The 25,799-nt window shown below is 38.1% G+C and overlaps 1 protein-coding gene across 5 annotated transcripts in view; it reads left to right on the top strand.

The window, feature by feature from the left end:
- LRRC28 (leucine rich repeat containing 28) overlaps positions 1-25,799 on the top strand; it is a 245,486-nt gene that overhangs the window by 153,968 nt on the left and 65,719 nt on the right. For 4 of the 5 annotated variants that reach the window (XR_011491874.1, XR_011491875.1, XM_070478172.1 and 1 more), the window contains exons 6-7: positions 4,417-4,623; positions 23,228-23,330. Coding sequence is in view for 3 of the 5 variants with exons in the window: in XM_070478172.1 (XP_070334273.1) it covers positions 4,417-4,623; positions 23,228-23,330 (310 nt within the window). In the remaining 2 variants the exon portion in view is untranslated. The remainder of the gene's footprint in view (positions 1-4,416; positions 4,624-23,227; positions 23,331-25,799) is intronic. The other variant, XM_020910895.2, reaches the window with a different exon arrangement.

Here is a 25,799-nt window from a genome sequence, read left to right as displayed (position 1 = left end):
CATTTATTGGCTTTTTAGGTTTATCCTTTTTTTGGTATTTATCTTATTTTTAGTTATAGCTTTAGGGATTGCATTATACAGATCTTTCAAAATCTGCTTTGGAACTACTTTTACTTTACCCCACTAATCTTTGTTATACTTATCCTAAGTAGTTTATCATATATTGAAATGCTTTCAGCAGTTAGATTGCATAACAACTTAAAAGGAGAAAAGTGATAGTTTGTTATATTTACCCAGATATAATAACTCTTAAATTTGAAGACATAATTCTAAAGCTTCAAAACTTTGGTTAAAGACATAAATTTTCAAATTTAAAAAGCTCAGCAGACCCCAGATAGGATAAATTCAAAGAAAGTCATTTACAGATACATCATAATCAGTCTGCTAATGACTAAAGATAAATAACCAATCTTGAAAACACCTAAAGAAATAATGATTCAGATAATTGTAGATTTCTCCTCAGACATCATGGGAGGCTGGAAGACAGTGGAACACCATCTTTAAAGTACTGAAAGTAAAGAATGGTTAGCCCTGAATTCTGTATCTAATGAAAAGAATTTCTGAGAATTACAGTGATAATAAAGACATTCCCAGAGAAAAGGAAAGCTAAGAGAATCTGTTGCCAGCATACCTGCTCTAAAAGAAATAAAATTTCTTCAGGCTTGTGGAAGTGATATAATCAGGAAGCTTGGATCTTCAGGAATGAAGGAAGAGCCGCAAAATATATGAGTATCCTGTCTCCCTGGCCTCAGTGTAGCCTCTGAATTTGACCAAATTTGCTAGATTTCTGATTGGCTAATAGCTTTCCAGTTTTTAACCTGAGCCCTTACTTTGAACTCTGTTTCTGTTTTCCTGTATGATAGGTTACCACCCCAGGTTTATTTCCTGTCTCTGGTGTTGAAGTTAGAATCTTAGACAAAGTTTGTTTGACTCTATTGTTTTCTAAAAATGTGCTTCCCATTAGCTGAGCTTAACAACTATATATATTTTTTTTATTTTGTTGGGATAAAGATGCCACATATAGTCTTATATTTATGGCCTATTGTAGAATGGTCATGAAAATTATGTTTAATTCAGTTCTCCTGAAAGGCTATTTAATCTTATTTCACTCTCTTTCCCAAATACTTTCATAGGATGACAAAATTATTAATTTCTCAACCATATTGTATATAGTATTCCACTCAGTATTGTAATTGGAGTAATAATTAGCTCAGTTTTCTTCTAACAGATGAAAAGACCTATATAGTAAGCTGCTTATACAAAAATGTCCTTTGTTACATTTGTTCATTTAATGCAGTCCTGCATGTTTGTCTTATTTATCACTTATAGGGAATAAGAAATGTCAGCTCTCTTTTCTCTTCCCATTCCTTAGTACTTTGACCTTTGATACTGACACTGTATTCTCATTTTCTTTGTCATGAGTGTTATTAATTTTAATATCTGAAAATGTGTGCCTATCTGTCAAAACAAAGTGTGAATCTGTTAAAAAATAAATAACCAAATTATAGGAAACTTAAATTCATCATCACTTATTTCCTCATTTCACAGTTACTGAATCAAAATGGTAGGCAGTCACAAGCCTTAGTAATTTTTTCCCCGCCCCCCACAGCCCTGCCAGCCTTAGTAATTTTTGCAACCATGTCAAAACACTGTTTTATGCACTTAATCATTTTTGAAATATGATGAAAATAGTTTATTTTGCTTGCTCCCATGTGATTTTTGATGGATTTTTCAAATTCCTTTAAATAGATGGCTTTATAGGTACTGCAATTCAAAAGTATTGATATACTTAAAATTTCATTTCTACAGAAAGAATGTTTTTAGCATTGACTTAGAGTGTAATAGTCTAGAAACTTGAAAATAATCTTTGATTTTTTTTTTCCTGTTTCACTATTTTCAATTTCCAGCCAAGCTTACTCTCTGCTTTTCTTAAAACCTCTCTGGAATTTACCTTTAAACTCTATCACGCTGCCTCTGTTCTCATAACTGTCTCCTTGTCTCCCCAGTCGACTCTCTTTTCATTTCATTGCTTTTTGCGTAGTTACCATTTTCATATTTCCAAAAGAGTCCCTTCATCCTTTGAGAATTTTCAGGAAGTGTTATGTTCTTACTGTAGTAAGTTCAAACTTCTCTCACCAGTATTCATTGTCATTCGTGTCTCCACCAAGCCTTCTGTTTTGAACTTATTTTCTCCTTTTTTCCCATTGGTATCTTGGGTACTTGTCAGGTCTCAAGTAGTCATTGTGCATGTTGTAGTTATCTTTTTACTTCCATGCCTTCTTCATGCCTTCAACCCCATCTCCATGCCTAGCTAGAAATGCTATATCCATTTTCTTTTTAACCTGTTCAAGTTCCCATTTCCTTCGATAAATTTTGCAAAAATATCTCCAGCCCGTCATCTAGCTCTTTTTGTTTAATCCCCTGAGCTCCTATCACACAGTGTCTTTTATGTGTAATGTGATTCTCAGTGGCAGAGACCTTGTCTTGTTCCTCTCTCAGCACCTGGCCCCCTGGTGTGTAAGCTGATTGGTTGCATTTCTGTCCCATTTCACTCCCATAATAACTTCATAAAGTGAGGGCAGGAAGATTCCTTGTTTCTTTTTGCTTTTGTTCAATGCTAAAACATAATTCTTCTGTCAATTCCTCCACCCTCCATTCCCCATCAAAAGCAATCTGAATAGATAGGCAGGAAGACTTAGCTAGAGGAAATACTTTGCTAATGGAGCCAAGAGTGAAATTGACCCCGGTGAGCATCAGTTTGGTAAAAGTAGAATAAAACCTTTATTGGGAGTCACAAACATTCACTGAATCCTGTCTCCTGTCTTCAAATATCTTTGTGCAGTATTGGGGAAATTAGAAAATAAAGTGTGAACTTCTCAGCTTATCACAAATCTCTTCTAGATATTAGTAAAATAACTAGAAACTAATGTATTTTTGCACTTGTATTGCTTTTATAAAAAATAGTTATTAAAAATATTCCTGTTAAGAGTAAGTCCATAATAAACACTGGCAAACTTTTTTTGTAAATGATGAAATACTAAATATTTTTAGGCTTTGCAGGGCACCTATGGTCTCTGTCATATATATACACACACATACATATATGTACATATGTAGTTGCTGTTGTTGTTCTTATCATTGTTGTTGAATCTCACCACCCTTAAAAATGACCAGTGTTAGCTTGCATGCATTACGAAAGTGGACAATGGGTCCGATTTTGCCTTTGAGGCATAGTTTGCCAATAAGAAAAGCTAATCTGTGTAATTGGACATCTAAGAGGGCAGAAGATTTTCTCTTCTATGGAGAAGACATTGCTCATAGTAATCCAAGGCCTGAACAAGCTGGAATGTGTCCAGAGGGATGTGTTCAAGTGGCCGGATCACAAGAAATCTTAACCTGAGAGGAACAACTTGTACAACAGGTCAGGTTAGATGAGTGAGAGAGGGCATTGCAGTGGTCTTCAGCGTGGGAGTCCCATGAATGAGAGAAGCAGACTTGTCCTGCACAGTGCTCCCTGTAGAGCCTCAAATGTGGTGTACAGTCCTGGGCAGTTAGGCCCTTCCCACAGAGATTGGTTAGCAGAACCTCCTCTGCTCTGAATGCTTCCTGGTGGTGTTCCCTGAAAAGAACGGAATACCTTGTAAAGAGCTCTCCTCCCGCCCACCTTCGGCCATGGTCAGTTAGTGTGTGACAGGGACATAATTGTACTTGTCATGGAATAGATTACAAATATAGGCACCAATAATAAAGGAATATTGGAGTTAAATGGAAGGATTTCCTTTGGGTGGAATTAAAGTGAATCTTCATAGGAAATGTACATTTTGGGCTTTAAAAGAGGAGCCACATGTCTGGACAATATCTAAAAATGTTACAATAATTGCATATTATTACCATAATTTTTACTGTGGTAAAAATTTCAAAAGCTATCCTTGTGCTTAGTCCAGAAATGTTCTACTTAGTTCACATGAACAAGGTGCACTTACTGGGATACTGTAATGTATATTTTTTTAAGTCTCCTACTTCAGTAGAAGGTAAAAAACCACTAAAGTAGCAAGAATCAGATACCATGAAGTGATTGTAATTGTTCTTTCACATTTGCAATGACTTTTTGATCCATCAGGAAGCAGAAGCCATAGTAACAGACTTGGCTCAGATTCAACACTGTGTGTTTCTCCTTTCTCCATGCCAGCACTTTTCCCGTGTTAAAAAAATTCTGGCAGACTAATTTAAAGATATCTACTTAGACTGGATTATTTGCCTACTGGACCTATCCTGCACTTCAGTCAGTATTCATGTTTGTGGAAGTAGTAGCAGCTACTAATTTTATTTGGTTGAACTGTTACAGTATTGATTGATTTATTTAATTAATTCATTTAATCAGGATGCAATTTATCTTAATTTTGATTTTGGTTGTAGAGGTTGGCGATTTGAAGGAGCTGCAGACACTAGACATTTCTACCAATCGTTTGCTAACTTTACCCGAGAGGCTTCACCTGTGCCTTTCTCTGCAGTACCTCACTGTGGACCGAAATCGTCTATGGTGTGTGCCGCGCCACCTCTGCCAGCTGCCCAGCCTCAATGAGCTCTCCATGGCTGGAAACCGTCTTGCATTTTTGCCACTTGGTAAGTAATCCTGTTTGTATGGCAATGCAAAACAGCTAAAGAATAAGATGGAAAGCCTTTGTTTCCTTGACTGGGAAGGATTAGTTAGTTTCCTTTATTGTGTTTATGTTGAAGATGCTTCTCTAAATTCATTTTTGCAATGAACAAAGCATCATTCCCAGGTAACACATAAAGTTTATTTCTGCTATGGATTTCATATTTTTAAAAAACCTGTGCTAAAAATTTATTTAGGAAAAAAAAAGAAATATGAGATGATTTACTCAGAGAAAGGAATTAAAATGTATATATATATAAAATATGCAAATAGATATTATATATGTATATTTTATATATGTCAAACTATAAAATTGACAAGTGGTATTGAGCAAGATGAAAGAATAGCCACTGTGCAAATGTATCTGTTTAGACATTAGCTTCCATGTAGAAAAGACGTCATTGAGTATGCTAATGATTAGTACTGCCGGATAACCAGACTAGACAACTTTAAAGACTTGTGAACTGCCTGCTGAGCTAGAAATGTCAACCTGGCTAATAAATAACGTAGTGTGCACTATAGAATTCTATAGCAGCCCATTTCAATATAAGATGTGTTAAAGAACATAGGCCTTTAGTAAAATAATGTGTTAATATTCACTGAGAATTGGATTATTTTGTTAACTTGTAAGAAACAGAACTGACATTTAAAAAAAATTAAAATTTGAAGCCCCACAGAGCCCTAAAGTGTCAGAATAAGCATCATATGATATTATTCATTAAAGCATTTTTAAAATGCTTAGTTTATATTGAGGGCAATGAAGTGAATAATTTACTAGTCCCTGAAAGGAAATATTTTCTACCATAATACAGTGCACAAATTATTTTCAATAAAAAATATCTTTAAGAAAACTTAAATCCTGAGAGAATTGAAAATATGAGAGACGTGAGCATCAGTTTGAGTAATAATAAATAATTATCCAATTTAAAAAGATTACTTTTCTATAAATATAATTAAATTCTTTTTTAAGATTAAGAAGCTAAGTAAAACCTTTCAGAAACAAGCTACATTCCTAAGAAATTAGAGCTTTCTTTCAGGTGAGCAAATTATTGAATATAAATTGATATTAGAAAATAAATATACCACTGCTGCATAAACCACAGTTTGTAGAACAATTATAGTGGACAAGCACCAAGTTACAAATTTAAAGATACAGTTCTAAACTGTCTCCATCACTTCATAGAGCATTACCTGGAGGAAGTCACCAAAACCTCTCTCAGCTCATTTTCCTTATCTGGAACCAGAAATGATACATTTATCCTACTTAGTTTAGTTATTTTGAAGGTACATAAGATAGTTGTTTTTTATCTCCTCTAGCCGGTGACTCCTCACCCCCCTAGTCAGTTCTGCTCATTCCTGCCTGTTGTATCACCAGGGACACAGTGCAGCATGTGCTGGGGTGACAGGGGTGTTGGGAGAAGAGAGGGAAGCTGTCCCAGCAGATGGCTGACCACTGTTAACATTCGAGGTGCTGAGGAGTGTGGCGACAGCAGCAGCTGACCCGAGTGACGGCCGTGGGTAAAGGACAGAGTCCTCTGCACTTTGCCCGGCTGCTTTCTGTTTTGACACCTCCCTTATGCACTGAGGCATCTTCTCTGTGCACTGTGGTGAGTGCTTCTGTGGCTGTGGACATGGGCATCTCTTCTTCAGCTCTCAGTGTTCAGTGGTGAGGAGAGCCTTACCAGTTAGTTTCTATCTCCAGGCTTCTTGTCACTCCCAAAGCCTTGCTGAACTTGTTAATATGTTATCAAAGAGAGGCAAGAAGATCTGCACTGGGTTCTGAGCAGGATCCTTCCCAACATTCGAGCTCTCCAGAGCTCAGTCCTGGGACTGTGGACAGCCAAAGATGCGGAAGCAACTTCCACACTCCCCAGGGCGCCATCCCAGCTCATGAGGTTTTCAGCCCTGGCTGGACATAGGCCTGTGGGCAGGCTTTCCCTCACGCTAGGAAGTCATACAGGCAAGAGGGTCTGGTAAAGACCGTCCAGCGAGAAGGAAGCAGGCTGCCTGGAGCAGTGCTCTGCCCTGGCCTCAGACTGGGTTCTTTGAGAACAGTGTGAATAAAGGGCCAGATAACTGATACAAGTTCTGGGGGCCTTTCTCCACTGTTGGGTTGGATGGTCTTTGTGAAGAAGTGGATGAGACAGCCAGAGAGCTGTAGGGTGAGGTTGCCCAGAGGGCATCAGGAGAGCAGAGACTACATACTTTGTGCAGATGAGGAACTCGAAGCTGACAGAAGTATCAGCAATCTTCTCAGTCTGATTATGGTTTTTGATTTTTTTTGTTTTCAACACCATAGAAGATAGATTTGGAAAGGGAATTTAATTAAGTCTTTAGGAAGAAAATAAGTTCATAGCTGTCCTTCCATGGACTCTCTGTGCTTGAAACCTTTCCTTCAACTCCTTTCTGATACAGCAAAACTGTCTAATGCTAAAAACTATACAGGACAGAGTAAAACGAGCAGGCAGCTGCTCACACCATCTTTCCTCAGAGAACTGAATTGTTGAAAACTTAGCATATAGGGACGCCTTTGTAATGTAGTTAAGTCAGATACGCTGTGAATACACATCCACACAACTCAAGGTTTCAAATAGAAGGCTCCTATGTTTAACCATGATTCTAATGTAGGAGCTGAGTGTTTATGAAATATCTTTAATATCTCTGCCTGTGATCGGAGGAGAGCTACTTACTGAATTCAGTTTCTTGCCACAGAACTTTGGACAAAGCAGTTTTTAGGACAAGGCAGTTTTTTTATGGGGCTTTTATGTCAGATTATAGCCTCTTCATAAAGCAGTTACAGAAGCTATAGTACGGATGACTTAAATCATTTATAATACTATCTAAATCTTTAACACCCATGGAGTGTGTTCTTTTTAAGATGAAAAATTGTATCAAGAAAGGAGGATGTTCCTGTTATAGCTATACCATGACAGCTGAGTGACAGACTAGTCTACACACAGAAGCTCTGTTCCTACTGCTGACTGTCAGTGAGGAGGAGAGGAAATTAATCGCATGAGCCTTGTGCTATGAGATTTAATAGAGGTCTTGTTGATTCAGTATAACTCTGTAGACTAAATAGCTCATAAGTATGTGACTCTCCTCTGGGCTTCTGAAAATATGGGAAAATTCAAGGAAGAGGATTTTTTCCCCTAAGGTGGTTTTTTTAAACTACGTTTACTGATTGCTGTTGCATAATTAATAAACCAATATTCAGTAATGTCTACAATTTATTTAATGTTGAATAATAGATACAAGTTCCGTGAAGTTGCCGTGTACAAATTGACTATGGAAGAGTATTCTTTAGTTAACCCCCAGGAAGTGCTGTGTCAGCTAAACTCAATGTCAGGAACTTCTGTAGTTTAAGATAACAAAAGTTGCACCCACGATGGCAGGTGGAATTTCTGAGTATTATTTAGAAAACAGTGAATGAATTCTTAACCAAAAACATTTGGCAAGAGATGTTGAGGTTAACAGAGTATCCTGGTGTATGGATTCCCATGTCATAAGCCCCAAAATTAGTGAGAAAATAGCTTCCTACTATTGGGAAATTATTTATGTTTCTAAATCAGTCCAAGAGTTGTTGATCCTTGGACATTCTAGTAATAAAGTATTTATTTTCTCAGGAAAAGTTATTCTGTGTGCCAAGGACTTGGCCTGTGAGTAAAATGATAGCTTCTTATTGGGGCTATACCCTATAACTTGTATAGGGTATAAAAGTGTACTTTTTATCACATAACGGGAGATTGCTCCAGCTTTTGTGGTGGCTGTAGTCATTTTTCCTTTGTAGGAGTAGGATACCTTGTGTAGGGTGAAAAAGAAGTTTATGCCAAGTATTGGTGCAATTGTAGAAAGTAGCTTGCAGGCATTTTCAAAGCCCATGCTGAGATCTTTTTGTTGTTGTTGCAAATGGTATATAAATGACACAATTTTTAAACTACACTTATTTTTACTATTGCTTCTCATTCCTGCTTTCTCTGTATCTGCTTAGAAGGTCAGGAAAAGAATTGCTGTTTACTGTTTTTTAAGAAAATATTTAAATCCACAAAGTGAAGCTATTCAAACTTCAACTCCAGTATGGACACCAGATGGAAACCAGTTAATAATTCCTTAATCTCAGACTTAGAGATGAATGTAAACTGTACTTTACTGAACCGTGGAATGTATTTGATCTGCCGCTTGAAGAAGTACTGCATTGAGGTCATTGTTTAATAGGAATAATTTGCAAAGTTTGTAGCCTTAAATATGTTTCAGTACTAAAATGTTTTCTTCTGGTTCAGACCAGAAGCCCAGAGGTTGGAATCAGTCTTGTGTTTGAGTAGAAGGTATCTTCTGCTTTCCAAGGAGGGGCCAAAAATCATGTTCTGTAGGGATTGGTGGACAGGTCTCCCATCAAAGGTGTAATGAAAAAGGAGAAAAGAAAGGCTTGAAAACAAGATTCAAAAACTAGTAGTGGGAAGAAATGAGAGAAAAACATTCTATTAACTAAAGTTTATATAGACCTGACTTCGGGAGTAAAGTTGTAACTCTGGAATGTGTATGTTTTAAAGAAAGTGGGTGCTCAGTTCTTCTTTTGAGCTCCTTTTTTTTTGCAAGTATTTATTTAAAAATTTTTTTCATCCTGGTGTGACTTACTTATCTGACTTTTTCCACTATCTTAATGAATCCCCTCTGCTTTATTTTTTCATCATTTCAGACCTTTACTCTTGCCTTAAGGTTTTCTTAGGGTGTAAACAGGATTATTTAATATGACTGAGTTGATAGGATTATTTAATATGGCTTCTCTAGTGTGGGCAGACGTTGACTTTTCCTGTGCTAATGTTTGAAGAGGAAAGTTCACCTAGAGTAGGTGAGCTTTAAAGGGACAAGTGTGTATTTTTCTCAAAGTTTTTGAAATAGGGTTTGGGGCAGGCAATGATTAATATGAAGAAACTGAAACTCTGTTTTCCTCAACTATCAATTAGGAAAAAGAATTACTACTCATTCTTAAAAAGATACAGATGTGGAACAAAAATAAGTAGTGTGAGGGCTAGATTCATGAGCAGAATCTCTGCCAGCAAAGTTTTTGTTGATTTGTTTTTTTAAATAGTGACAAGAATGTGCAGTACAAGCAAAGTCTGGAAGATGTTGTCAGTTGACAAGAGTCAGTCATAGTTTTCAATCAAGTTCTTAACTTTGGGGAAAAAGAGAACAGGTCCTAGTCCAGCTGAGCAAGAGCTGAAGGTCAGATGCAGAGTGAAGACGTTTTGCTCTCTGTGCTGGCTCCCCTGGCTGGAAGATGTGCTCCTGTATAATTCCCAAGCCTGTGCCGGACAGTCAGCCTCAAGACTCCTTCTCTAGGATCTTCTCCGAAGGAATTCTTGGTATTTCTTGAAATTGCTGTCCTAAATCTGTAAGTCAGAACCACCCCACCACTTATCTGATCTTTTACCAAAAGTGGAGGGATATTTTGTCCATCATTTAGCTCCTTGTCAGTGTCTCCTGGCATCACACCTGGGTGCTTGGGCATGCCTGTCCTCAGGCGCCCACTGCACCCATGCCATCTGCTAGGTAGTGTTACTTCCTGTGTTATGTAGGAGGGCCCTGCTTGTATGGAAATGATCTGTTAAGGGAGGCAGCTTAAGTAATATCATGGTGAAGGAGACAGGCACACTTTTATTCATTTATTTCTGCTGCACTGTGCGGCATGCAGGATCTTCTGTTCCTCGACCAGGGATTGAATCCGCAACCCCTGAAGTGGAAGTGCAGAGTTTTAACCTCTGGACCTCCAGGGAGGTCCCAGGCATCCTTTTAAATTCCAGCTCTCCCATTTAATAGCCGTGTGATCTTGAACTTAGAAAGGCTATTTAGCTTGTGTAAGTCTTAGTAATGGGGTACTGTGGTTCTTCATAGCACTATTGTGAGAATTAAGTAAGATCTATTTAAAACACTTGTATCACTCATAAATACTACATAAGCACCCAATCAACATAAACTACTTTTATTGTTTGACTAGACAGTAAGAAAGGGTTGGTGCAGCGTGTGTCTTCACTTTTGTACCCTAAGCATCTAGCACAGTGTCCTGCCCATTGCTTATAATAATTGCTTTATCACTTGACTGTGCAATCAAATAGAGATGCTGATGCTTGAATGTTGAAACCAACTGCAGAGAAAACCTTCAGTTATTCAGATTTATTGAAATCAATTTATTTTAACGTTGATGATCTACTGTGTGTAAAGTATTAAATCATAATTAAATCATAATTCACTGTGAAATATTATTTAGTAAAAGTTGAATAAATTGGAAAGAATATGGTTATGTAAAAGATTAAATCGTTGTGTGTGTATGTCTATTTAGAGAAACTAGCACTTTAAATAATTAATGATTCTGAAAAAGTAATCAAAAAAGTTCTCTGTCAAATGCATCATGTAGGGACTTAGTTTTAAAGATGATTTGGGAATACACTGTAAATTATTCTGAATTCATTATGAAGAAACTCAGATTGTATGGTAATTAAAAATGTGATTGTGACTAATAATCTCATTTATTGAACCATGATAATTGGAATAACATTGATAGAGCATTCCAAACAGCCTGCTTCAGTCTATTGCTTTCATGTTCTGGTTTCTACTGCCCCATAACTTTTTTGAATAGAATACATCATTCACCTTTTGATAAAATGAATGAGTTTCATGCTGGTCGTTGTGCAGTAAACAGATCCTGTTTGGTCTGGCGCGCGCTGTCATTCTGTGCCTGCTTCTGCAGTATGCTTAAAGGAGCAATAGCTCGACACACAGGAGCTTTTTGTTCCTTCCTCAGCCATGTGGACTGCATATGCCAGGGCCTTGAAGTCAAAACAGAGAGAGAGGAAGAGAATTGGAGTTTGTGCAGGACTGCAAGCTTTTGCTAATTTTTAAGTAACAATACTTTGATCTCTGAGTCTGAAAGAAAAAAAGGGAAGCATTTTAGACACAGAACAGCACTTTAAAAAGCCACATGAAAAAGTTCTTTGTTGCTTTAACATCTATGCAGATGGACAACTTCCTTGATTTATAAAGTTCATGTACAGAGCAGTTTTTGCACAGGAACTTAAAAGTATTACTGCAATATCCTATATTATTTATTGAAAACTGTTGGTCCATTGAAATTAATGGCAGAAACAAACAGCTTATTAGCTAGTAAACTAATGATCTCTTCCAAAGTTAATTATTAAGTGAAGATTTTCTTTTGTAAGAATAGAAGAAATAGCTCAAAGCTTTTTCTTGCAGAAAATACTTAACATTTCAACAGCACCATGATTAAAAATGTCATTCCATGTGCTTGGGGTTTTGCCAGCCAGCGGGGTTGGCGAGAGCACACTCTCAAGAGTCTGTCACAGCCCTGCCTCTATAGCCTGTGACCTTGCTGAGTGTTCAGGTGTCTTTGCCTGGCCAGCAGGCTGTGCCGTGTCAGCTTAAAGCGAGGACTGCCTGGTTCTCCTTAGGCTCCTACACTCTGTTTTGTGGTCTTCACTTTATATTCAGGAAAGAGATAAAAGACTAAGATGCAGAGTACCAGCTGTTACTGAAGGGACTAGATTGTTGACTCTAGTCTAGTAACAAGCTCATGTCATAGGTATTATTGTCTTCATTTCGTAGAGGAGGTAACTGGCTTGGAGTGTTTGATTGGAAAAGCCAGGTTTCAGAGTCCAAAGCCCACGACATCTTGTAATTTCAGTACTGTTCTTTCTTACTCTATTTGACATTGTGTTGTAATGTCTGTATTAAATACTTGTCTGTGTGGCATTATACTGGTTAAAGTATTATAGGTTTGAACTCAGTTAATTCATGTTTTCTTTTACCTTCGGTAGAAAACAGTTCATCCTATTATGGGCATATATAAAAAATTATATTCCATACACAAATTGGTCTGGAGGTATAAACAGAAATCTTTGGAAGATTGAAAATCTGAGATGAGGTCTAAACCAAACAGTATTTTAAAATCATCAGCTCTTCATTTTTTTCCCTGTAAAACTAGGATAGGAAAGAAAACTAAACTATAGAAAAACTAGCAAGTGCCAACTTTTTTTAACTTTGTATTATGATCTTTGCATGTAGCCCCATTTAATTTGTTTCCTATGTCATGTCCCATTTTGTGTCCTTGGCTTAGGGAGATGAATCATTGTCTCTAGAGGCAGTTGCCTCCAACTCTATTCTGTGCAATTAAAGTATAGAAAAGAGTGCCTTTTGCTGCACGCCAAAGAGAATTCTCACTTTATTGGCCTTGTACTGTAGGACATACTTCCAAATGTGTCACTAGTAATGAGAATAATAATAACTGCCATATACTGGAGAAGGATATATGCCAAGAATTCTGCTTGTTAATTTATAAACTTTGTTAGTAGTTTTCACTAAAAGTAAGAGACAGTATTATTTTGCTGTTTATACAGATGAGGAAACTGAAGATACACATTTAGTAAATTGAAGAACTAGGATTCAAACCCAAGTTATCTGACTCCAAAATTGTATTCTTGCTCCATTAATTATTAGTAGTATTCTACGCTCCTTAACTGCTGTATAAACTCAAATAAAGAATCTTTACCTAACCTATGGGCTCTGACAAGCATATTTCAAATCAGAGCTTATTTGTATTTTATCAGTGTAGTTTCAGTTTTTAAAAAATTTCAAACTTTTCTGTATACCTTTAAAGTCTGCAGATTTCTGTATGTGATGAAAGGGTTTGTATACATATCAGAAAAGTAGTGAAAAAATACAGAAGAGGAATTTTTAGTTAAATTTTGAGGACTTTTTCATGGCAAGTAGATTCTGGTATTCTATGTATATTTTTTCCATCTGTGTTTTATAAATTTGTAGCCTTTTATACTAATAGATATGTTTATACATGTTTACTAAAGTAGCAGTACATATTATTGTGGCAATTATTTATATATTCTTATGCTTAAACAACATACTGTATAGTCATTTAAATTTCACAGATTACTTTCACCTTCAATTTTAACAACTTGATAAAGTTGAGGGATTAGGCACTATTATGCCATTTTAACATATGTGCATGTCTGTAAAGCTTTTGATTTCTCCTTCAAATCTGAATGAGTCTTGCTGGGTAGAGTATTTTTGGTTATATGTTCTTCCTTTTATCAATTTAAATATTTTGTGCCATTCCCTTCTGACTTGTAGAATTTCTGTTCAGAAGTCAGCTGATAACCTTATGGGAGTTCCCTTTTATGTTACTTGTCATTTTTACCTCATTGCTTTTAATATGTTATCTTCATCTTTTAATTTTTGTCAGTTTGATTACTGTGTGTCTTAGAGTGTTCCTCCTTGGGTTTATCCTGCCTGGGACTTTCTGTGCTTCCTAGACTTCGTTGACTTTTTCTTTTCCTGTGTTAGGGAAGTTTTCAGCTGTTACCTCTTCAGATGTTTTTTTGGGTCCTTTCTCTCTCTATTCTCCTTCTGGGGCCCCTTTGATGCAAATGTTAGTGTGTTTAATGTTGTCCCAGAGGTCTCTTAGGCTGTCCTCATTTTTTCTTTTTCATTCTTTTTTTAAATATTCTGTTTAGTGGCAGTGATTTCCACCATTCTGTCTTCAGGTCACTTATCTGTTCTTCTGCCTCAGTTATTCTGCTTTTGATTCCTTCTAGTGTATTATTCATCTCTGTTTGTTCTTTATTTCTTCTAGGTCTTTCTTGAACATTTCTTGCATCTTCTCCATTCTTTTTCCAAGATCAGGAATTCACTATCATTATTCTGAATTCTTTTTTCAGAAAGCTACCTCTCTCCCCTTCATTTAGTTGTTTTTCTGGGATTTTATCTTGTTTCTTCATCTAGGACATAATCCTCTGCATTTTCATTTTGATTAACTTTCTGTTGATGTGGTTTTCATTCTGGTGGACTGGGGGTTGTAATTCTTGCTTCTTGTGTTTATTGTCTGTTAGATGAGGCTAACAGTTGGGTAAGCCACCTGAGGGATGGGACTGGTAGTGGGAAAAACTGAGTCTTGCTCTGGTGGGCAGCGCTGCCACAAAACCAGCTTTATAATAAACGCTAAAGAAACTTCTTTAAGCAAGAAACAAAAGAGAAGGAAAAGACCTACAAATTGTTGTTGTTGTTTGGTCACTGGGTCATGTCAAACTCTTGTAACCCCATAGACTGTAGCCTGCCAGGCTCCTCTGTGGGATTTCCCAGGCAGGAATACTGGAGGGTTACGATATGTTAATAATTACCTTAATGTAAGTGGATTAAATGTACCAATCAAAAGATATAGACTGGCTGGGTAGATGAAAACATGTGCATGTATGCACTTCCATTTACCACATCCCTCTACTTAACCCCCTAAATTGTATGTAGTTATTTAATATTTTTTGGTTTATCATGTTTCCATTATGACTTGCAGTTGTGATTATCTTTTATTTTTTTGTTTGACTATTGATTGTGAAAACTGATAAATGTCTTTTACTGTTGTGATTATGCAATTTATTTAATTATTTATGTATTTATTTATGTAATTTATTTAATTTATTATTTAATACCATTGTATTATGATTAGTCAACAGATAATAATAGAATTCTGTATCACTAAAACTGCCATTTAATAGAAAAACCTGATATCACTTTTTGAAATCCAGATGCACATTAGAATTATCTTGGAATTTTTTTTGAAAACTATTAAGTGCCCAGGTATTGTTTTTTCCTCCAAAGCTCCAGATGTGATTCTAATGAGCAGCAATGTTTAAAAACAACTGGACTATATGATGATCTTTTGCTTTCATCTAGTTTGTTTTACTTTTTCTATTTCATATACAGTGCTCTCATTTCATTTAGTTATTATTTTCCAGTTTCTCTTTTTTTGTTGTTCTTTTTCAAGTCTTTATCAGGTACAGGAGAAAAGATTTTGTGTGTGGTATGTGTGTGCATATAGTATGTATAATATAATACATTTTGGGAAACATGAGTTTTTGCTTAGCTAAAAAATTTGACATTTCAGCTCCACTTGTTTGACTAAGTTTGAATAGAATGCTTTAATTCAGTTCAGTTCAGTTGCTCAGTCATGTCTGACTCTTTGCGACCACATGGACTGCAGCATGCCAGGCCTCCCTGTCCATCACCAACTTCCGGAGTTAATTCAAACTCATGTCCATTGACTCGGCGATGGCATCCAACCGTCTCATCCTTCTCTTCCTGCCTTCAGTATTTCCCAGCATCAGGGTCTTTTCAGATGAGTCAGTTCTTCTCATCAGGTGGCCAAAGTATTGGAGTTTCAGCTTCAACATCAGTCCTTCCAATGAATATTCAGGACTGATTTCCTTTAGGATGGACTGATTGGATCTCCTTGCAGTCCAAGGGACTCTCAAGAGTCTTCTCCAACACCACAGTTCAAAAGCATCAATTCTTTGGTGCTCAGCTTTCTTTATAGTCCAACTCTCACATCCATACCTGATAACTGGAAAAACCATAGCCTTGACTAGACGGACCTTTGTTGCTTTTTAATATGCTGTCTAGGTTGGTCATAACTTTCCTTCCAAGGAGTAAGCATCTTTTAATTTCATGGCTGCAATCACCATCTGCAGTGATTTTGGAGCCCCCCAAAATAAAGTCTGACACTGTTTCTACTGTCTCCGCATCTATTTGCCATGGAGTGATGGGACCAGATGCCATGATCTTAATTTTCTGAATGTTGAGCTTTAAGCCAACTTTTTCACTCTCCTCTTTCACTTTCATCAAGAGGCTTTTTAGTTCCTCGTCACTTTCTGCCATAAGGGTGGTGTCATCTGCATATCTGAGGTTATTGATATTTCTCCCAGCAATCTTGATTCCAGCTTGTGTTTCATCTAGCCCGGCATTTCTCATGATGTACTCTACATATAAGTTAAATAAGCAGGGTGACAATATACAGCCTTGACGTACTCCTTTTCCTGTTTGGAATCAGTCTGTTGTTCCATGTCCAGTTCTAACTGTTGCTTCCTGACCTGCATATAGGTTTCTCAAGAGGCAGGTCAGATGGTCTGGTATTCCCATCTCTTTCAGAGTTTTCCACAGTTTATTGTGATCCACACAGTCTAAGGCTTTGGCGTAGTGAATAAAGCAGAAATAGATTTTTTAAAGGAACTCTCTTGCCTTTTTGATGATCCAGTGGATGTTGGCAATTTGATCTCTGGTTCCTGTGCCTTTTCTAAAACCAGCTTGAACATCTGGAAGTTCACGGTTCATGTATTGCTAAAGCCTGGCTTGGAGAATTTTGAGCATTACTTTACTAGTGTGTGAGATGAGTGCAATTGTGTGGTAGTTTGAGCATTCTTTGGGATTGCCTTTCCTTGGGATTGGAATGAAAACTGACCTTTTCCAGTCCTGTGGCCACTGCTGAGTTTTCCAAATTTGCTGGCATATTGAGTGCAGCACTTTCACAGCATCATGTTTTAAAATTTGAAATAGCTCAACTGGAATTCCATCACCTCCACTAGCTTTGTTCGTGGTGATGCTTTCCAGGGCCCACCTGACTTCACATTCCCGGATGTCTGGCTCTAGGTGAGTGATCACACCATATGATTATCTGGGTCGTGAAGATCTTTTTTGTACAGTTCTTCTGTGTATTCTTGCCACCTCTTCTTAATATCTTCTGCTTCTGTTAGATCCATACCATTTCTGTCCTTTATCAAACCCATCTTTGTGTGAAATGTTCCCTTGGTATCTCTAATTTTCTTGAAGAGATCTCTAGTCTTTCCCATTCTGTTGTTTTCCTCTATTTCTTTACATTAATTGCTGAGGAAGGCTTTCTTATCTCTCCTTGCTATTCTTTGGAACTCTGCATTCAAATGGGAATATCTTTCCTTTTCTCCTTTGCTTTTCACTTCTCTTCTTTTCACAGCTATTTGTAAGGCCTTCTCAGACAGCCATTTTGTCTTTTTGCATTTCTTTTCCATGGGGATGGTCTTGATCCCTGTCTCCTGTACAATGTCACGAACCTCCGTCCATAGTTCATCAGGCTCTCTTGTCTGTCAGATCTAGTCCCTTAAATCTATTTCTCACTTCTACTGTATAGTCATAAGGGATTTTATTTAGGTCATACCTGAATGGTCTAGTGGTTTTCCCTACTTTCTTCAGTTTAAGTCTGAATTTGGCAATAAGGAGTTCATGATCCGAGCCACAGTCAATTCCCGGTCTTGTTTTTGCTAACTATAGAGCTTCTCCATCTTTGACTGCAAAGAATATAATCAATCTGATTTCGGTGTTGACCATCTGGTGATGTCCATGCATAGAGTCTTCTCTTGTGTTGTTGGAAGAGGATGTTTGCTATGACCAGTGCATTCTCTTGGCAAGACTCTATTAGCCTTTGCCCTGCTTCATTCTGTACTCCAAGGCCAAATTTGCCTGTTACTCCAGGTGTTTTCTTGACTTCCTACTTTTGCATTCCAGTCCCCTGAGAATGAGAAGGACATCTTTTTTGGGTGTTAGTTCTAAAAGTTCTTGTTAGTTCTAAAAGGTCTTGTAGGTCTTCATAGAACAGTTCAACTTCAGCTTCTTCAGCGTTACTGGTTGGGACATAGGCTTGGATTACTGTGATATTGAATGGTTTGCCTTGGAAATGATCAAAGATCATTCTGTTGTTTTTGAGATTGCATCCAAGTACTGCTTTTGAGACTCTTTTGTTGACCATGATGGTTACTCCATTTCTTCTAAGGGATTCCTGCCCACAGTAGTAGACATAATGGTCATCTGGTTTAAATTCACCCATTCCAATCCATTTTAGTTCGCTAATTCCTAGAATGTCGACATTCACTCTTGCCATCTCCTGTTTGACCACTTCCAATTTACCTTGATTCATGGACCTAACATTCCAGGTTCCTATGCAATATTGCACTTTAATACTACGTGATAATTGTTACAAACAAGATCCATTGATGAATGGTAAAATTAATGGGCAAAATTTTGAGAAGGAACAGGATATTTAGTTTAGAGTTGTAGTAAGCTGAAGACTTGACCTGGAGTTTGTGGAGCTGCTTCCAAGACTGTTTACTCACATGGATATTGGATGGAGGTCTCATTTCCTCTCCAATAAAGCTGCTTTAGGGCTTTTGTGACAAAGGAGTTGTCTTCCTGAAGAAGTGATCCAAGAGAAACAGCAAAGAGAAAGACACAATGCCTTTTGTGACTCACTCTGAAATCACAAAATCACACAGCAGAAATCTATTCTGTTTGTTCAGTTCAGTTCAGTTCAGTTCAGTCACTCAGTTGTGTCCGACTCTTTGCAACCTCATGGACTGCAGCACTTGAGGCCTCCGGGTCCATCACTGGAGTTTACTCAAACTCAAGTCCATTGAGTCAGTGATGCCATCCAACCTCTCATCCTCTGTCATCCCTTTCTCCTCCTGCCTTCAGTCTTTCTCAGCTTCAGGGTCTTTTCAAATGAGTCAGTTCTTTGTATCAGGTGGCCATAGTATTGGAATTTCAGCTTCAGCATCAGACTTTCCAAAGAATATTCATGACTGATTTCTTTTAAGATGGACAGGTTGGATCTCCTTGCAGTCCAAGGGACTCTCGAGTCTCCTCCAGCCCCACAGTTCAAAAGCATCAATTCTTCGTTGCTCAGCTTTCTTTATAGTCCAACTCTCACATCCATATGTTACTCCTGGGAAAACCATAGCTTTGACTGGACAGACCTTTGTTGGCAAAGCAGTGTCTCTGCTTTTTTTTTTTTTTTTTTGTCTCTGCTTTTTAACATGCTGTGTGGGTTAGTCATAACTTTTCATCCAAGGAGTAAGCACCTTTTAATTTCATGGCTGCAGTCCCCATCTGCAGTGATTTTGGAGCCCCCAAAAAGTAAAGTCTGCCACTGTTTGTATTGTTTCCCCATCTATTTATCTTGAAGTGATGGGACCAGATACCATGATCTTAATTTTCTGAATGTTGAGCTTTAAGCCAACTTTTTCATTCTCCTCTTTCATTTTCATCAAAAGGCTTTTTAGTTCTTCACTTTCTTCCATAAGGGTGGTGTCATCTGCATATCAGAGGTTATTGATATTTCTCCCGGCAATCTTGATTCCAGCGTGTGCTTCATCCAGCCTGGCATTTTGCATGATGTGCGTACTCAGTCACTTCAGTCATGTCCAACTCTCTGTGACCCCATGGACCATGGCCTGCTGGCTTCTCTGTCCATGGGATTTTCCAGGCAAGAGTACTGGAGTGGGTTGCCATTTCCTTCTCCTCGCATGATGTACTCTGCATAGAAGTTAAATAAGCAGGGTGTCAATATACAGCCTTGACATACTACTTTCACAATTTGGAACCAGTCTGTTGTTTCATGTCCAGTTCTTACTGTTGCTTGTTGACCTGCATACAGATTTCTCAGGAGGCAGGTCAGGTGGTCTGGTATTCCCATCTCTTTAAGAGTTTTCCACAGTTTCTTGTGATCCACACAGTCAAAGGCTTTGTCATAGTGAATAAAGCAGAAGTAGATGCTTTTCCAGAACTCTCTTGCTTCTTCGATGATCCAGTGGATGTTGCCAATTTGATCTGCAGTTCTTCTGCCTTTTCTAAACCCAACTTGATCATCTGGCAGTTCTCAGTTCACATACTATTGAAGCCTGGCTTGGAGAATTTTGAACATTACTTTCCTTGAGTGTGAGATGAGTGCAATTGTGCAGCAGTAGTTTGAACATTCTTTAGCATTGCCTTTCTTTGGGATTGGAATGAAAACTGACCTTTTCCAGTCCTTTGCCCACTGCTGAGTTTTCCAAATTTGCTGGCATATTGAGTATAGCACTTTCACAGCAGCATCTTTTAGGATTCAAAATAGCTCAACTGGAATTCCATCACCTCCACTATCTTTGTTCATAGTGATGCTTCCTAAGGCCCACTTGATCACACTCCAGGATGTCTGGCTCTAGGTGAGTGATCACACCATTGTGATTATCTGGGTCGTGAAGGTCTTTTTTATATAGTTCTTCTGTGTCTTCTTGCCACCTCTTCACACCTTCTGCTTCTGTTAGGTCCATGCCATTTCTGTCCTTTATTGTGCTCATCTTTGCAAGAAATGTTCCCTTGGTATCTCTAATTTTCTTGAAGAGATCTCTAGTCTTTCCCATTCTATTGTTTTCCTCTATTTCTTTGCATTAATCACTGAGGAAGGCTTTCTTATCTCTCCTTGCTATTCTTTGGAACTCTGCATTCAAATGGGTATATCTTTCCTTTTCTCCTTTGCTTTTCGCTTCTGTTCTTTTCACAGCAATTTGTAAGGCCTCCTCAGACAACAATTTTGCCTTTTGCACTTCTTTTTCCTAAGGGTGGTCTTGATCCCTGCCTCCTGTACAATGTCATGAACCTCTACCCATAGTTCTTCAGGCACTCTCTCTGTCAAATCTAATCCCTTGAATCTATTTCTCACTTCTACTGTATAATCATAAGGGATTTAATTTAGGTCAGGTATGACTATACCTGACCTAAATCTAGTTTTTTCCCTACTTTCTTCCATTTAAATTTGAATTTGGCAATAAGGACTTCATGATATGAGCCACAGTCAGCTCCTGGTCTTGTTTTTGCTGACTATATTGAGCTTCTCCATCTTTGACTACAAAGAATATAATCAATCTGATTTCGGTATTGACTATCTGGTGATGTCCATGTGTAGAGGCTTCTCTTAAGTTGTTGGAAGGGGCTGTTTGCTATAACCAGTGTGTTCTCTTGGCAGTAGTCTGATAGCCTTTGCCCTGCTTCATTCAGTACTCCAGTGCGTAATTTGCCTGTTACTCCAGGTATTTCTTGACTTCCTATTTTTGCATTCCAGTATTGTTTGTTAGCTATCTTAAAACCACCACTGGGAAAGGGCATCTCTAGCCTAGTAATTCTTTTTTTCTCGCTAAGAGTTCCCACTTCCCCTGTTGTTGCCTGTTTCCAATGCTTCCAATTTTGATTCCTCTTTTTGTGACTTGCCTCAGGGCTAATCCTGGGCAAGATTACTGTGATAAGATTTGTAGTGGAAAAGAGAAGGTCAGTCCAATCAGTTCAGTTCAGTCGCTCAGTCGTGTCCAACTCTTTGCGACCCCATGAATCGTAGCACGCCAGGCCTCCCTGTTAGTGTTCACCATTTCCTACTTTTATCCATGACAAACCCTTCCTTACCTCAGTCTTATATTATCCACCTCCCACTTAATGTAATAAATTGTCCAGAACCCACCTGTGAATCCATAAGACTTAGACAAGCCTCTTTAATAGCAATGATCATGTTGTATGTTAATGATCATGTTAACCATTTTTCATGTCTGTTCTCAATATCATGTTCATATCTGAATATCCAGGGCCTACCATAATGCCTAAAAGATCCTTAATGGGCAAATGGGTTTTCTTTTGAAATGTAAATATGCTTAAGAACCTTAAATTAAAGATGCTAATTTAGCTATCTGGGCCTTTGTCTATCCTAACTTTGGAAGGGCAGGGGAAGAGAGAGCTCCTTTCAGCCTATTTCCTCTTTTCACAAGCAAATACTCTAGGTTTTGCTACCCCTTTGCCCAGCTTTATTCATTGTTCAGTCCCTAAGTTGTGTCTGATTCTTTGTGACCCTGTGGACTGCAACATGCCAGGCTTCCCTGTCCTTCACTATCTCCCGGAGTTTTCTCAAACTCATGTCCCTTGAGTCAGTGATGCTCAGCTACCTGTGGGAGACTTCTGGAGTCGCCTTCTTTCTTGTTCCTACTGCAGATTCTTCTCTTTGGACTCCCTTTCTCATCTCTCCCTATTCCTGGTATAAACCCATTGCCCCCCTGGCTCCCTGGCCTGCAGGTCTTGTCCATCCAGCTGCACCTCACACCTCACTGAGAACTGGGATTTGGGATTCCCTCTGCTGCTTCCTCCCCCTGCAACCATGGGCAATTCCACCCATTCCTACATCAGCTGGCTCCTGAGGCCCAGCCCAGCCAGGGCCTGATTGGTCCCTAGCTCTCTGTCATCCCTTCTATCATCTTTCTGCCAAAGGGAGGTGAGACACAGTAAATCTTGATATTGGGGCAGAACTAGATGTCGTTTGGGCTGACCTGCTATCTTAGTTCGTATGACACTTTTTCCTGTGGGGAAAAATGAAACTAAATAAATGACCTATAAAAACTTCATAAATAAATATAAATTGTTTATTATCCCTGGGTCAAGAAGATCCCTTGGAGAAGGAAATGGCAACTGACTTCCGTATTCTTGCCTGGGAAATCCTGCAGACAGAGGAGCCTGGCGGCCTATAGTTCACTGGGGTTGCGAAGAGTCAGACATGACTGAGGGACTAACACTTTCATAACAAGCTTAATAAATAGAAGTTGTTTATTAAAAGTCATAGAATTTTCATATGGGAAGGAATCTGATAATACTCCATTACCAGTACTCATTTTACACTTTAAATACTCAAAGTTCAGGTGGGTTGAATAATTTTTTTAACAGTCATGTTTTCTGATGTAGAATTTCATATTGCAGCTGACTTAATTTCACACCTAGGTAAATCTGCAACATTTTTTCTTCCAGAGTAGAAATTTTGAATTATTCTAACATTATTTATTAAATTTCATGTTTCACTTATATTGGTATATATTTACAAGAATTACAACACTTTTCTTTCTAACCCAGATTTAGGTCGATCTCGAGAACTTCAGTACGTGTACGTGGATAACAACATTCATCTGAAAGGCTTGCCATCCTTTCTGTACAACAAAGTCATCGGGTGCAGTGGGTAAGGCTGATTTCACATTTTATACTAATGCTCAGCTCTTTTGCTAGCTTTATTTCTACTTCAGTACTTAGCCCTGATAAAACTCCAAAAGAGTTGTATGACTTTTGATAGTCAGTTTTGTTTTGACACTTAACATGCTAAACCAAATATCCTTAGAAACCAAAAATATTGAACAAGCAATTAGGGTATTTTATTTTGAGTTTAGTTAGTAAGTTATAAATTTGGTCACTTATTTGTTGTTTTCCAGGTAAAAGAAAAATTAATCCATGCATATCATTATAAACTCAGTAGTATCAGTCACAAATACTGGAGGAATTAGCATTAATGTAAAAGTTTTTCTTTTCTTTCCATTGCAGTGACAATTTTACTACGCTCTCAACCCTAGTATCTGGGATTTTACCAATTGAAAATATTTACAGCTTGATATTTGAAATAGTCCCTTAATACAAATCATGATTCCAGCAACCAAAGCAGATGTTTAAGTTAATAGGAAATGAAGAACTTTTATTTTCAGGACAGCATTAATCTTTCCTTCTCAGTTAGGCTTTTAGAAAGATAATGTCAGCTTTTCCTTCTAGAACAGTGAGACAGAACCACCCTGAAGTGGTTCCCAGAGTGGCATGGGCTTAATACAAGACAGCTCAGCTGCCAGGACCAGCTTTTGACTGGCCTCGCTTTCCTCACTTAAGCAGCCACAGGATACTTGGAACACCTCTGAGGCTACTTAGCCAACATGTTGACTCTCTCCTTATAATTTCAAACATCCTGAATAACCTGACTCATACTCTATGTAGTTCTGGCAAAAAAAGGGATGACAATAAGCCTGTACATAGAGACAGCCATTCCCCTGCTGGCCTGGCTCCAGGGGATGGGCCCGGAGCAGTGATTGTTCCAGAGAGGGTAATCCTAGGAGTAGTGGCCTTCCCCTAGGAAAAATTATGTACTTGTTATCTTGGAAGAGCCCTCGATCAATTCAGTGCCTGTGTAGGCTGATGAAATATAAGCCCAGAGATATATTCCAGAACTCTCTGTGAAGAACAGATAGTAGAATATGTGGTAAGAGTTTTTAGCTCAGTGATTTTCTGCAGCTGATCATGTGACAGCTGTGATACTACTCACTCATTAATCCTAATAAGTTCTTAAAATATCTATAATATAGCCTAATTTTTCCAAGTGGTGAGTAAAATACCCTCAGTCACCAAGATGCATGTAATGATGCAAGCAGGCTCCAAGGCTGAAGGCAGTTTTTTCTACACCAAAGCCTTCAGAGACTGCACTGTAATATGATCTAAAATTTCTGCCACAATTAAGGAATAGCTCTTACTTGAGATAAAGAGGCTCCTTTGGTGTTTAGATATAGCTATTACTGACTGCCACAAGGTTCTGTTTGTGCCGAGTTGAGAGATACATATTTCCTTCTATTTATTTTTAATTTTTGGCCACACCATATGGCTTGCAGGATCCTAGTTCTCTGACCAGCGATTGGACCTGGGCCCATGGCAGAGAGAGCACTGAGTCCTAACCACGGGACCACCAGGGAATTCCACCCCCAACCCCTGCACTTTTTTTTTCATTATTTATTCTTTTTTTTTTTCCATTTATTTTTATTCATTGGAGGCTAATTACTTTACAATATTATAGTGGTTTTTGCCATACATTGACATGAGTCAGCCATGGATTTACATTTGTTTCCCATCCTGATCCCCCCTCCCACCTCCCTCCCCACCCCATCCCTCTGGGTCTTCCCAGTGCACCAGCCCTGAGCACCCGTCTCATGCATCCAACCTGGGCTGGTGATCTCTTTCACCCTTGATAGTATACCCGTTTCAATGCTGTTCTCTCTGAACATCCCACCCTCGCCTTCTCCCACAGAGTCTAAAAGTCTGTTCTGTACATCTGTGTCTCTTTTTCTGTTTTGCATATAGGGTTATTGTTACCATCTTTTAAAATTTTTAAGTTCCATATATATGCGTTAGTATACTGTATTGGTCTTTGTCTTTCTGGCTTACTTCACTCTGTATAATGGGCTCCAGTTTCATCCATCTCATTAGAACTGATTCAAATGAATTCTTTTTAATGGCTGAGTAAAATTACATAGTGTATATGTACCACAGCTTTCTTATCCATTCGTCTGCTGGTGGGCATCCAGGTTGCTTCCATGTCCTGGCTATTATAAACAGTGCTGCAATGAACCCCTGCACTTTTAAAAATATATTGTCATTGTTGACTTAGCATCTGGTAGCACAGTGAGTGAGTTTTATGAGAGCTTCACATCTTTGAGAAAATAAAGAGTAAGGCAAGATATGCCAATTATTCGTAGATAGTCTACACTTTTTATTATTATTAGCATATTCCTTTGGTAGTAATAATAAGATAAAATTATTAAAAGGAGAGTTATCAAGCAATCAGTTTTCTAATATCATTGGTTTTTTGGAGGGTTCGCAGTCCCATCTACCAATGAAATGTAAT

This window comes from Odocoileus virginianus, chromosome 16 (genome assembly GCF_023699985.2).
Source record: "Odocoileus virginianus isolate 20LAN1187 ecotype Illinois chromosome 16, Ovbor_1.2, whole genome shotgun sequence".
In the NCBI taxonomy this organism is placed as follows: domain Eukaryota; kingdom Metazoa; phylum Chordata; class Mammalia; order Artiodactyla; family Cervidae; genus Odocoileus; species Odocoileus virginianus.
Note: the sequence above shows the minus strand (reverse complement) of the source record. Positions and strands in the feature narration are given on the sequence as shown.